This window comes from Carassius carassius, chromosome 44, assembly GCF_963082965.1.
Source record: "Carassius carassius chromosome 44, fCarCar2.1, whole genome shotgun sequence".
Taxonomy (NCBI): Eukaryota; Metazoa; Chordata; class Actinopteri; order Cypriniformes; family Cyprinidae; genus Carassius; species Carassius carassius.
Window position 1 is genome coordinate 12480578 of NC_081798.1, and position 15521 is coordinate 12496098.

The 15521-nt window shown below is 34.2% G+C and overlaps 1 protein-coding gene across 5 annotated transcripts in view; it reads right to left on the reverse strand.

The window, feature by feature from the left end:
* LOC132126097 (sodium/calcium exchanger 1-like) overlaps positions 1 to 15521 on the reverse strand; it is a 38031-nt gene that overhangs the window by 9519 nt on the left and 12991 nt on the right. For 4 of the 5 annotated variants that reach the window (XM_059537142.1, XM_059537139.1, XM_059537140.1 and 1 more), the window contains 4 exons: positions 3366 to 3472; positions 1658 to 1678; positions 1233 to 1250; positions 1085 to 1099 (listed from right to left, as the gene is read on the reverse strand). In XM_059537142.1, coding sequence (XP_059393125.1) covers positions 1085 to 1099; positions 1233 to 1250; positions 1658 to 1678; positions 3366 to 3381 — 70 coding nt within the window. In that variant the 5' untranslated portion in view covers positions 3382 to 3472. The remainder of the gene's footprint in view (positions 1 to 1084; positions 1100 to 1232; positions 1251 to 1657; positions 1679 to 3365; positions 3473 to 15521) is intronic. The other variant, XM_059537141.1, reaches the window with a different exon arrangement.

Genomic DNA, 15521 nt, shown 5'->3' on the forward strand with positions numbered 1-15521 from the left:
TTACAACAGACACTCCTTGGACACAGTATTCAAAGTGTAAATGTTTTTTTGTTTTTTAGAATCAATGTGCATGCTGTCACAGCTGAGCAAGTTTGACAAGATGGTTACGAAAGCACTGACACGTTAGCTTTCGGCAGACTAGCTATGCATTTTCATTAGGAACCAGCCCGTTTGCCTTTGGGAGTAAAGCCAATGATGGTTACTGGATAGATGACAGTGGGCTGTGTTGTTGCCCATCACACAATGTCTTTGTGAAACGTTGTGGCATGCAGCAAATGTGGCATTTCAAAACAATCAGCAGATTCTAGCAGGTTCAGGGCACTGCAGCAGAAATCAATCTTAACTTGGTGCCTTGTATACAACTTGAAAATTAGACCGTAATAATGTTTTAACTGAGTGCACAGGCAAGTTTCAGAAATTGAAGTTAACATGTTTATTTGCTATTAGAGACATGGTCTGTGTCTGAAACCTTTAAAATATTGCTAACTACAGTATAAAGAAGTTTGTTTGTTTGTTATTAGTTTGGCGATTGGTGTTAGAGGCCAATACACACTACTGACAGACACCGACCACTGTGGATAATCATATTACAGTACATCAATCGGCGAAAACAAGCTTCAAAAGACCTGACACAATGTCTTTTTTTTAAATCAAATATATTTATAATTCATAGTAATACTTATTTCATTACAAAATACAAATAAATGATTCTACATTTTAATTCAGTGTATTTCCCCCCATTTATGAATACATTTCTGCCAAAAAAGTAGCACTGTAGTCATTATTTCAGACACAGCTATGCAAGCAAAATCAAATCCATATAATCTACTTGACTGGTCATGTAAAGTATTTTTGCTGTGAAAGTCGCTTAACAGGAAAGAAAGCAAATAAAAAATTAGACACTTAGTATCTATCTCTGGTCCTATTTGAGTAAATGAGCCTATTAAGCAATAACACCAAGCCTCTAGTTAACGCAGTGCGACAAACAAAGGCTCCAGCTCAACATCAAGCAAACCAGTTGCTAAACACACCCAATGTTATATTTAGTCTTCAACTAGGTTAAAAGTAACATTTAATCTCTTACCATAAAGCTTCTTATCTATCAAAGAAAAGATTATCATCAAAAAGATTAAATCTATGAGTCAGAATTCATTCGCTTGGTTAGCTTAGCAAGTTAGCTTAGGTAGCTTGTACTGAGTTAGCTGAGCAGTTCCAGTGAAATATTACCGTACCTGTCTTCACGAATCCACCTAAAATCATAAAAACACAGCACAAATGATCTCACTCTTTGTTCATTTCATGTTTTACAAATTTTAATAAGGATAGAAAATGATGTTGGTATAGGCCCAAATGTTTAAATACGTGTTAGCATAATTTGATTGTTGGCTATTCTGTTTGACCAGCTTGACCAGCACCATAACAAGATTTACCAGCATATAACTGGCATGGAAATAAATTAGCATCCAGCATGGAAAGTGGTCTGGTCTTTGCAGCATGGAAAGTGAAAAAGGAACCGGATTGGTGGGTGATCTTATCAGCATCAGCAGACAATGTTTGATTACATTTGAACAAATAGCTTGTATATTCTGTATGAACAAAGCTGAACATGTTTAAGTGGTTTACAGAAATAAAGAGCAGTGAAAAAGAGACAGCTTACCACATTCATGCAGCAACATAGCTGATGTAGACAAATGAAGAAGAGACAGGACAAAAAAAAAATGGAGATAAAGAAAGAGCAAAATTATTATGAATGAGCCAATAGAATATCACAGACAGGGTTGGTGTGCAAGAAACTTGTGTTGCTAAATATAGATGACTCCCAGTGGGACTGGGGCTCAGAGAAAGTTTCTGAAATCTGACTGTGAATTCAACAGAAACTGGTGGAAATCATCAAAACTAAAAAACAGGAGTTCTGAATACAAATTATACTCCTTTACATTCGCTATACATTGAATTAGATTTTTTGTGAAGAAGCCTCTAATTATTGCCAAGCGTGCATTTGATTAAATACACTAAAAACAGAAACATTAATACAATAAAAAATTTCATTGTATTCTACAAAGCTGAATTTTCTGCAGTCATTACTGCAGTCTTCAGAGTCACATGATCCTTCAGAAATCATTCTGATTTGCTGCTCATTTCTTATTGTCAATGTTGTAAACAATGCTGCTCATCTTTGATAGTTTTTTCCCCCAGGATTTTTTGATAAACAGAAAATTAAAGTACATTCTTTAAAAAAATCACACTGACACCAAACGTTTGAGCATCAGTGCACATAGTAGGACATATTCATAAGGTTTGATTTATTAATGAATTAATTAATAACAATAACAATGTTGGATTAAGATAAAACAAATATATTGAAAAATCAATATGGAAAAATCTGAAAAATGAGGATGACGTCAACAAAAATCTTATATCATATTGCTGGATCTGTCAGAAAAAATTATGAAATCTCATAGGCTCATGGAATTTGGCAAGAACCCCATGTATCTGCTGCTCATTATGGTTTCAATTGCCCTTGCCTCATCCTGGCCTGAAGGAACGGCTACAGTTTTAGTCCTGGCCAGAATCTTCACATTAAAAGTCAGTTATGCCTACTCTCTGAGAAAGCTCTTAACCTTTGGCCAGGAGGGTACATGGGAGATAAATCCACTGAAATTGAGCGGCAAGCAGGAAGAAAATGGCATTACTGCAACAGCAGAATAAAAGTAGAGGATCAGCTTTGAAGGAGGAGCGGAGGAAGAGAAAGACAGAAGTCAGAATAAAGGGCAGCTGCAGAGACAGGAAAAGGCTTGTTTCACTTGTTTCTTTACTATCTTTCACCTGTCCATCCCCTCCTCCTCCATTCTGGTTCCTGCAGCTCTATGAAGAAGTTTGCATGCTTGTCATACTCCTCATGGTCAAGAATTTTAACCTTTATGGTCTTCCTGTGGGGGGGACATAAAATCACATTTGAGGTATGAAGTGTGCTTTTGTGTTCAATTTTAGGCATATCAGGTGCCTCTAAGCAGCAAGAAAATGAGCCAATCAAATCTATGAATACTTATGACACAAGACTCTCTTTCTTATTTGATTCGTCTGTCAATTTTGCTCTGGAATTAAGTGATAAAGAAATTATTATGCATCCTCCTCTTCAGAAGTCAAGAATTGCATAGAATCGGATCAAATTTTGAGTCACAAAAGGCCTCTGAGATGAGAGTAACTAGATAAGATACTATTTCAAGCATAGGTTTAGGTCTAAAGATACTGTAGGCCAACTAACTGGTTCTTTGGCATGTTGGCCTTGCATGTTATTAAGACTTCCTGTTCAGCCCAGAAGATGGCAGCACACCGAGGCTGTTACAGGGCAGACGACGTCCCACCTTTTCTCTCACTCATTTCCACCAATTGTGGCTCTCCAATCTCCAGGAAGAAGTTCTTATTCTTTTCATACTCCTCGTCATCGATTATATTGATCTGAATAGTTTTGCTGAAAGAGAAAGAGAGAAAGAAAAAGAGCACAAGTTTGCAGAAATGAGAGAGGCAGCACAAGGAAAGGCAAAGAGTGGAAGAAGAGAGGGAAACATGCTAGAGAAATAACCAAAAGCAAAGAAAAGCTAAATGAAAGTATTTACGCAACATAAAAAGTTATTAAAATGTTCAAATCAAAGGGACAGTGCGCTCCATAAAATAAAACAGTCATCATTATTATTAATTATTTTGTTGAACACAACTGGAGCTGACATGCAAGATATCCACAATGTTATTTTCCATATAGGTTTTTATTTTTTATATTACATTTTTATTTTTGATACATTTGAAAAATGAATTATTTATTAGAGAAAAAAATGTGATTCATTCGCTAAAGAAAATTGAAAAATCTATGTGACTCAGTATTCTGGTCAGTCTGAATAAATTGCTTATCTGCACATATTGTTTATTATATGTTTATTATCTATCCATTGACTGTTTTATATGCTCACACTCACATTGAGCATACATAAAACAGTGTGAAAGTGTCAGGGGCAATGGAAAGCGTTTGAAAAATGATCTGCAATCACAGCTGTGTTTACTGGAATATCCTGGCCTAAAAGCCCTTTAAGTGCTTCTGTCTGGTTTTGAGAATAATACAACAACAGGCTCTCCCTCCATCTCCCCTTATTGTTAAACTTTAAAAATAGTATCAATTTACTATAACCACTACACAATTCACTGTAACAAGCCACTGCCAAATATATATATATATATAAAATATCAGTCCATCTAAGATGCAGATGAGTTTGTTTCTTCAACAGAACAAATTTGGACAAATTTAGTATTACGTTATTTGCTCACCAATGTATCCTCTGCAGTGAATGGGTGCCGTCAGAATGAGAGTCCAAACAGCTGATAAAAGCATCACAATAATCCACACAAGCAAGCCACACAAATCCAGTTTCAATCCTGCTTCTAGTTAAAATATTTCCTCTATCTATATTATTTGCTTCTCCAGTCATCAAGTCGCCAAGTTGTCTTGTCTGAATCTCATGAATGAAATATGCACAGATCAAGTATTTTTTACAAGCGAAAAACAGTCCAAATCAGCTCTAAAGGGTGATGGACTTTTTCTGTGGAGAAAGCATTATTATGAACTCATGAGGTGACGGTATAACGTTAAAATGTTTCTTACAAAGACAACGTTTAACTTCACAAGACATTAATTAAGGGACTGCAGTTGTGTGGATTACTTGTGGTTTATTACGTTTTTATCAGCTGTTTGGACTCTCATTTTGACATCACCCATTCACTGCAAGTGAGCAAGTGATGTAATGCAATTCTCCAAATGTGTTCTGATTAGAGCTGAAACAACGAATCGATTTAATCGATTAAAATCGATTATTAAAATAGTTGTCAACTAATTTAGTCATCGATTCGTTGCTAAATAACTTTTATTTGCCGTAAGCGGCTCATTTCGTGCATATTTCAAATCTGCGGTGACCAAAGTGTGGCAGTAATGAGCCACCGGAGGTTTTACTCAGCCAGTACAACAGGAGAAGTAGCGAATAGCCAATAGCTGGCCTTGTTTTATGTCACGTGCTTCCCGAACAGCGTCTCTGCAGCCATAGAAATCATATGATGTCTATGTCTGCAGCATTCAGCGTGATGTGGGAGTACTTTACATTGAGCCTTTAAAAAAGAAGAGTAACCTGTAAACTCTGCTCTACTGCACTGTTTAAGGGGACGTTCACATATCGCGTCTTTTGCGCGCTCAAGTTCGTTATTTCCAACACCGCACCGCATCGAGTTAAAAACATATAAACTTTTCAGAATGCCGCAACCGCACCGCGGGTCATGTGACAAGAACTAACCAATCAGCTTCATCCTTTCCCGTAACAACGTTAAAAGCTCAGTCAAGATGAAAGGAACAGCTGATCATAGTTGTATATGGATTTCCATTTTGAAATAAACTTAGTAGCAGAGCTACTGCAAGCGATTTATTTGAGCTGCAAATCCATTTATCCTTTGCTGAAATTTCCGCGTCTTCAAGGAGAGAGCACGTCATGGTTGCTTATCAAAGGCAGACGCCTCAGGGGCGCTTCTGTGCGAGCGCTTTGGAAAGAAGGAGAAAGCGGTGCGCCTAGCGTTTTCCACGCGTTTTTAGGCGCGATTTGTGAACGGCCACTAAGACTTTCATTTGTGCAGATTCTCCAGTACAATATTGTTTGCAAATGTTTAGTCGTAAAAGCTGATAACATTGCTTTTTAACTGTTAACATTTAAAGCTTTACAAACATGTTCTGTGATCAGTTTGTCGTTTACCAGTTCAAAATTCAGTCGTGCAGCCTAATTATGACTGAATGAGGGAGGTAAATGTAGATATTTGAAATGCACTTTTTTTTTCTAAGTATTCACTGCTCTTTTTCACACAGCAGGTTTTTTGTGTGTGTCCTATTTTTTTTCTGGACAACCTTCTGATGGATTTTACTTTAAATTGTGAGTTCCATTCAGGTTTCATGCCATTGGCACTTTTTTTGAAGGATTGTTTACAATTTCACAGCAAAAGCTATAAAGCTGTTTCCCAGTAAATAATAAAATACAATGCACTGCAATTTTATTCTGTTTTATCCTTATTCTTCGTGAAAATATGTTCTGAAAGATTCCTTAATAAGCTTTGTTCAGGATGTTAAACTACTTTAGGAGCTCTAAGGACTGCCATGGTGAAAACATTATTTGAAATCTCCTTGTGAAATTTGCTAGAGTATGGGTCAGTGTTCTGATTGCAGAAGAGTTCGACAAAGGATTACTAACACAATAAAACAACTCCAGGTATATTTTTGATGAGGATATGACAGTGCAAAATGGTTAAAATCTCTTAAATCTATGCTGAATGATAAAGACCATTTATTAATAATTTACCTGGGGAAAAAATGGAAAAAACTAAAATATAAGTACATAAACCGATTAATCGTAAAAATAATCGACAGATTAATCGATTATCAAAATAATCGTTAGTTGCAGCCCTAGTTCTGATGAAGAAACAAACTCATCTACATCTTGGATGGCCTGAGGGTGAGTTCATTTACAGCAAATTATCATTTGGGTCACCTATTCCTTCAGTAGGAAGGGTCTGTCTGACGGATATTTATGATCATGATATCCAATCATACAGAAATTGTTTAAAATTAGATTACGTCAGCGAACAGCCTGTGGGTGGCCAGTGGGCGTTTCATCTCAGGCTGAGACTAAGACAGAACAGACAGAAAGCTAAAACACCTCCCTTGAAATACTCTCTACCTTCATCCAGGCATGTGCTCAAAAGAAACCCTTTCTCCTGTCTGTGGGCATATAAGCTCCGCTTGTCACAAAGTCCTGAATTTTTCTACACCAGCACACCTCTGCTAGACAACAACACAGAGACTGAAAAAGCATAGTGGGTGATTCTATGAAATGGGTTCCTCTTTCAGCACGATAAGGTGATTTTTAAAGAACATTTAAATAAGATTTTAAACATTCCGTCAGGCACATAATGTGTCTTCTCAAGCTACATAATTACATTTAATAGATGTTGGCATATAGTTATGCATTCAGATTGTAGATAGTTTAACACTTTAATTAGCTTTAGGTACAAAATGATATACAAACTTTCATTTTTCAACTGTTTAATATACAAAATCACAGTAATGAAGTCGATTAAACAACATTTATTGACAAACCATATGAAAAGTGATAAAAAGAGGATGCTTTAAGTTAAGTTTGTGAAAGAGTCATAAGTTTATAATTATTATTATTAAGGATGTTTTCTTTTTAAAAATAATTTCCATTCATGTATATTTATAAGAGCAAAACAATGGATGGGGACAAGCTAAAAAGAGGCATTTCCATGAAAGTATGATTTAAAATATAACCCAAAAATAGTAAAAGCTGGCATCAGCTACTTGTGACTGTTTACACATTTATATGTGAAAAACACAGATAACATTCGTTTTGTAAAATGACCCTAGTATTTTCGAAACCAAACTCCAGCTAATCTAGAATGCATTATGCATTATACATATTTCTTTATTTGACACATAATTATCATTTTAATAAGTAAAGAGCAGACAGGTTGCTATTTTCCTCCATCTGTCTTTCTGTAAAGACTCAAACCACAGACTGATAAACTGTGACAAGAACAAAAAGGACAAATAGAGACAAAGCCCTGCAGATGGAAAAGAACAAAGTGCTGTAGTGTAAATAGTACAGGTTTATGTAATAGTAAGAGTTTACAGGGCCCGGCCCCAAAGAAATGCACGCTGGCTTGTATTATGGCTTGTTTAATGTGCAACAATGCCAGACAGTCTGTTTACACAATTTACTATCATAAGATGGAGTGTTTTTAAAAGTTTTAAAAGAACAGTTTACTTAAAAATGACAGTTATATCATTATATAAATCAATTCATACATGGTATATCCTGAAATTTAAAACAGCTCAAATGAGTGTAAAAACTTGCTCCCCTTTCTCACCCTTTTCCCCATTTGCCCTCTGATTTTATAGAAAGCAACATAAGTAGTCTGTCAATTCATTTTATGGGACAATCCACAAGATACCATTCCCATGTTTGATGATATCCAGAGGCACTTCTACTGAAGCAATGCTTACTAAATATGGAGAGTAAACTAATGTGAAGAGCGGTGGATACTTCCCTTATACACTATTTATTCTTACTTCCAGCTCTGTCATTTTGCATTCAACACCAGAAATGATTCTTGACTAAATGGGCAGAACACAGAAATTGATTTGCAGATAAAAAAAAACTATGCCAAATAATAATAATAATAATAATAATGAAACCAAAAAATTGATAGATGGATGGTTTAAATGGATAGTAATAGGTTTAAAAAAAACTTGTATGATTCACTTTTTTTCTTCTGTGGGCTAAGTTTAAAAAAGTTATTAATTTTATTTATTTAAAACCATTAAAACATGCTTTTAGTAACTTAAATAAAGCTGATATAAAATAAAATAGATTTATTAGATGTTAAAAAAAGAAGAAATATTTTCATTGATTGCAACTAACTAAAAGAATAAATACATGAATTAAAAAAAAAAAAGTAAAACTTGAAGTTGAAGCATGCAAATAAAAAAATAATAATCTGGAATTATTCAACAAAAGCATATAAAAAGACAAAAACACAGACAATTACTAAAACTAAAATTGAAATGAAAACGCAAAGTATAAAAATAAAAAACTAATTTAATAAATACTATATATTTTCAAGGCACTAATTTTAGTAAATAAACAATTAAATTACTCTATTTCTTTCCTGTAAGCTATCATATGGCTTCAGTATTGTGCATATTGAATATTGTGTAATATTGAATGTCCTTTAATGAGGCTTTTTGTCATTTTTGGAGCTTGACAGCACCTGGTCCCCATCCAGTTTCATTGTATAGAAGATTGCTGTTCAAACATTCAGCAAAATGTATCCTTCAAAAGAAAGTCAAACACAGTTGAACAACACAAGGGTGTATAAATGACAAAATGTACATTCTGTGGATAAAAAGTTCCTTAAAAACCTAATATTAGCACCTTCTATGTTGTTAACATCTTGTTTTAATTGAGCTGTTGTGTGCTGTTATTTTGAATCATAATGGTTTGGAGGTATAAATGATATGATGTCAGCAACAAATACAAAGTGCTAAAGTCATTATATAGGCCGTTGGCTGTTGCTTTAATCAACAATGACCTTATGCTATGTGCAAACCACATGAAGGCATCTATACAGATTTATGACCAATGAAGAAGCAAGGTTCACTTTTTCATTTTTCATAAAGGTTTGTTTAAGCAACTGTGTGTGTGTCTGTGTTAATATTTCAAGTTTGAGTAAAAAAGATGCCAGATCAGGAAGCCAAGGACAGAACTAACCTGCAACACAGAGCACCTTTTGAAAAACCACTGTGACACCGGCTTAAAAAAGCCAAGGACCCATTTTTGCAGGTTATAAAGCAAAAAACAATTGCTGTCTGACCACAAATTGGTAAGTAGCTCTACAGACAGACAGACATAGAGATCCTTATATAATGTTACTCAACATGCATATACATAACACAGCAGGCATACATTTGAACAGTGTTCATCAGATGGAAGTGATGTACAGTATAATTTGCACGCAGGAAGCCAGTTATATTTATCCTGATAACAAGGCATCAGTATGTCAGCTTTGCTTATATTTACTCCAGTTATTCTGCTCCAAAGAAAAAGCAGAGATCCAGATCAATTATACGAAAAAACCAAGGTTAATATAAACAGACAATGAAGGATAGATGCAGATTAATGTAATAATGTTTATAATATAATGTACTGTATAATGATTAACATGTTGCTAGTTTTATTATGATGACTTATATTGATGCCTGATGAAATATTGGTTAATGAAAGATAACCTGATCTCGAGAGTCTTCTGAATAATTTAAGAAGAGTCTGCAAACAATGCATATTCTTTCATTTACGTATCTTTACTAGAGCGTCAAACCAATATAGCACAGTTCATTAAAAGGGTAGCCTGTGCTTTTAGACTGTGTTTTTACCTCAAATCCCAGAAGGTTTATGTTATTACACCCAGATCGTAGCATAAAAGTGATTAAGCAAAAATGAAATCATATATAGAATAATATAAATAAATACTGCATTAAAAAAAAATAAACAAAAACAAAGTTTAAACAAGACAAGAGAAATTTTGATTTAAAAAATGTCATTTAATACTGAAAATTTGTGATAAAAAAAATAGATTAGTGTAACTCTACTACCTTTAAAACTAATGAGCATGCTGTATTAAATAATATAACTGATCTTATTAATCTATTCGAATCAACTGTGTGTAATTTATGCACTATTTATATGACATACAAACACAAGGAAGCTGTCTTGAAGAAAGTTATACAGAGCTAAAATGTTCAACTAGGACTGCTTTTAGTGGCCCTATTTTATCTGGTTTGTGATAGACCCATTGAAATCCAATTTAATGCCATGAAGATTTCTCCACACAAAAGGCCAATCAGCACCAGCGCTTTACAAATCAGAAAGCCCCGGGCTCTTGACTCTCAGATGTTGACTGTGAGCTGGAATATTCTTTAGCTGTTTTCCCTAGTCCACGGATGAAGCATGCTACGAAGACCCATGGCTTAGTAAGAACTGAACTAAACCAATGAACTGATGTGATGCGTAAAGCCAGGACTCATATGGGACTCGGGGTGAACCCCTGCTGTGTATTGTTACCAGAGCCAGGAACAGACTGCTACTTTCCCTTCCAAGATCTGTTATGGGATAAGATCCATTTTTCTGGCTGCCTTGAAAATTCTAGATCTCTCTCTCTCTCCTTCTCTTTTCCTGGTATTTGATTACAAAAGAATGCCATCTGATCAGTGTTCATTCACAGGCTCAAAGATTGAAAAATGATCAAATGATCGTTTTATAACTTTATAATGGACAGAATTACACAAGCGTGAAGGCTGCTTGTCAGACACAGGTCCAGATCTACAGCAGTGTGAAAGACACGAGACGGGGGAAAGATGAGAGAGAGACTGAGGGAATAAAAGAAATACTGGATACACGATAAATGGTCTGACAGTTTTATAGAAGCAGGATGAATCCATATATTTGCTCTCCAGAGGATTTCTAAGCGACTTCATATTGTATATTTATGGCATATATTAAACTTAAACTTCATATAATATTATACAGAATTCAATAGCTCAACTGGTGCTTACAACACTATAGGGAAATAAAATGTTTCTTTTATTAATTGAAGCTGAAATAAATTAGAACACAAATGTTAGAGGAAAAACTTTAAAACAAGAATCAGAAATGAAGTAATCCTGCCAACAAAGGCAAAGGTTAGTTTACGTTGAAGTACTAAAATCAAAATTTAAATAAATTAAAGCTAAATGTAAATGTTAAAAAAAAACTAATATAAAACAAACACACACAAAAAACACTTTAAAGTTTTAACACTTTAAACATTTTAAATATATATATATATATATATATATATATATATATATATATATATATATATATATATATATATATATATATGTAATTTTCCTTTGTTGCATGGCATTAGCTTGAATATTATGCTTAACATCTCATTTTGAAAGCAAATGAAAGAAGTGTCAGAATAAAATGAGGCTGTGTATATCATGAAAAAAATTGCATTTATGATAAAAATGTAAATTACTGTTTACTTGAAGGCTGTAAAAAAAGGGGGGGGCAGACATTTGTAAGCTGCAGGGTGAGAGATGACAAAATCATCTGTGCTTTAATGACACACATTTCTCTCAAAGCTATAGCTGATCAGCTGACATGTAATTGAGGTGACATGACGCTAAAGACTGAGATTAGAGACTGGAGAGTGTTCTTTGGGACACATCAAGATAAGCCCTTTATGTACCCTACAACACCTGGGACAAGCCACACACACTCAAATACACACATTCTAATATGTATGCCCTTGATATTCAGATCACAAGAAGTCTAATCCACTTATCTTGATATTATAAGATATTGGTCATCATTCAGCCAGTATTAAACAGAAAACACAACTAATGCACCAACATTCAAAATATGACCTTCAATGTCAGTTTTATTTAATTTACTGTTCCTGTTTGTCATCAAAGCAACAGAAATATATCATTTTCTGTTGACCTGACATCGTCTGTCTGTTCTCCCTCCTGGGGCAACTGCAGACGGAGATTCAGGGCTATGAGAGCAGCTGAGTTTGGATCAGCTTCCCCTGGCAACATAAGTATTTGCCCTGGGAATTGCTGCAGGCCCAAGCAGGACCTCCAGCGGAGAATATCTCAAGAAGTTCTCTTGATAGCAGGTATACTGTCTGTCTCTCACAATTCAATGTCATGGGTTGTTCATACATTGCATTAAAACCCAATTCAACACAATGTGTATACAATGAATATACTGATCTGTTGTGTCTGCATTCTATGAAATTGTGACTAAATTATATATATATATATATATATATATAATAATAAATAATTTTGAATGCAAATGCATTTGGGCAGTAAAACATTATAATGCACTGTAAGAAAAAAAATTATACTTATTTTGAGATTTATCAAATTCAAAATCAAAGCATCCATTCAATGCAGAGGCGTTCATGTAATGCTACATTTCTCTAAATCTGTTCCAATGAAGATACAAACTCATCTATATTTTGCTTGGCCAGAGGCAAATTGTAATTTTTGGATGAACAATTATTTTAAGAATAAAAAAATAATAAATTCAAAAGAAACTAATAAATAAAATAAAATAAAACAAAAAGATGACTGCCACAATGACAAGAACAATGTAAACAAAAACTTAAAACTGCATTTTAAGCATCAACATTACAAGAAGTCCACATGCAATACTCTTGACGACATCAAATGTGCCACAAAGGTACTCAAACCTAAATGTGATCCTCTGAACTAGCTGCTCTCCATATCTGGCACACGCTATTGTCAAACCCTTTTTTATACCCCATCTGTCTGGGTAGAAAGAAAGAAATCAGTGTGTGCAAAAGTTTTGGAGTCTATAATCTCCAGACAGATTTTTTTTTTCCAGCAGGTTTTTACAGTGCACTTGACAGCTGTGAAATGTCTAGCATGCTTCAGAACGAACTTCAACCTGTGCTTGGGGACAAAATGACAGCAAGAAAAGAGTTTCAGAGGAAATGTCATGCTTTGTACTGCTCTAATCAACTGATGCAGTTGAAGCATCAAACAAATGCACCTGTACAAATCTTTTGGACAAGATTCATTATTTGGTTAAATATACACTGCTGTTCAAAAGTTTGGGATTAGTAAATTTTTTTTATTGTAACTAATGGAGTCTCGTGCTCATCAATGTAATAATGTAATATTATAAGATATTCAATTTCCAATATTGATTTTCTGTTTTAATATACTTTAAAATATAATTTATTTGTGTGATCAAAGCTTTGAGCATCAATACTACAGTCTTCAGTGTCACATGATCCTTCAGAAATCATTGTAATATGCTGATTTATTATCAGTTCTGGAAACAGTTGTGCTGCTTCATGAATTTTTTATCTCTCTTGCAACCTTCAAATTTCAATATAGAAATATTGTGTAAAACATAAGCAGCAAGTAAGAGCATCACAAACAAGCTGCAATCTTGATAATTAATAGATTTAAATGATTTTACTAGTGTACAAATAACTCTAATTAAACTCTTAGTAGACAAATCAATGTTTCTCATTGGTTTACTCTATAGCCTAAACATTCATAAAATAATAACTAGAGTAATAACTAGAGTAATAACTAGACAATAAAAATATATTGAGCAGAACTATTTTCTATAAAAAATTCCAAAATGTAACATTATATTTTAAGACATTTTAGAAATAAACCTTTTAAATACAATATGTTATTACTGTTGCTGGTGTACGTTTAAGAGTCCAGTCCAGTCAATATTTGAGTTTTAATATATTTAACTTTTTTATTTACTGACATTTTAACATGCTCAATTTCCTGTGACACAATCTTTCCATCTTTTCTACTTCTTTCCCAACAGCTAAAATAAGAAACTGAGTAGTCAACGATGTAGTTAGTTGTTTTATGATAAAAGGTCACACTCTAAATTCAATCCGATGTCTTGTATGTATGCACTCTGGTATAGCATATCTCAGATGAATCAGTGGTGACACTAATCTTCATGCTATTACTCCTGGCATGACAGCTACAGAAACATGTATGACTCACAAAATGTTGTCATTTCCAGGCAGTTGAAATTTGGTGTGTAAAAGTGTCACAACCTAAATTAACCTGTGGAGCCCCACAGGGTTCTGTAATTTGACCGCTGTCATTTTGTATGCTTTGAGCTGTAGGTCAAGTGCAGCAATTACGTATTTTATAAACCACATTTTCTGAATAACACAAAATACATCTTCAGAAAACACAAATACCTAACTGATTGTGACCAAAGTTGGAGGACAGATGGCTTAATTCGAAACCAGGTTACATTCCTAATCCTCTTCTTTTAGTCTACCACGTTCACCCTAATCTGTTCAATGGCTTAAGAAATGCTAAATATTGTTATTTATCGCTAACAAATCCAGGCCTGACAGTGGAGCGAAACGAAAGCTTTTTGAAAAGATATAAGCAAAAAAAAAAAAAAGAGAGAGAGAAAGACTTCAATAACGCTTCCATGAGACAGGTGGTAGGAGAAAGGGGAAAGTCCATTTATAAGGGCAATAGGTGAATTTTTTTTTTTTTTTGTAAAAGAAAGACCTTTCAAAACTAAAATGGGATAAAAAGAAAATGGATGATAAGCCAGCTTTCATTTCAAATAAGCTGGGCACTAAGTCATCCATCCATTAAGCAGTGGTAAATATAATTCCTTCTCCATTCTGTCACTGCTTCTGATGGAATGCTGTCATTCCCGGGCGGAAAATATGGAAAAGTTTTTTAACAACTTACTGCATTAAAAAGTCCCTTGTGACATACATCACAGCCTGACAACAATGAGCCATTGGATTTAGTCAGAAGTAATTTCTTTTTCGGCCTAAGGGACACTGCACAGCAGCCGCTGCACTGCTTTCTAATAGAAATTCACAAATGTGATTATTTTTTTGCCAGATTATTATTTTTTGTTGGAGAGAAGACATAAGTATATTCTCTAAACCGTTCTGGGTGACACAAGGAAAAGTATTTCTGTCACAGAGTCCATTATTGTTGGATACCATTTATAAACCCATGGACTATGAATTAATATACCCAAGAATCTCTTTACTACATGTGTACAATGTAAATATTTATAGGTGAAATTAAATGAAAAGCATTTTTGCTGAGCAGATATATGAACACAAACCCTGCAAAAAACTACAAAAAATGTAATGTATTTATTAGCAAATGTGGACAAACATTCTGTGCACTACTGAGTAATACTGTTCAGAAGTTTGTTTTTTTTTGGTGAAAGAAATTGATCTTTTTATTTAGAAACGATGCATTAAATTAATCAAAAATGACAGTGTCTCAGTGTTTTCTGTTTTTACATGTGATT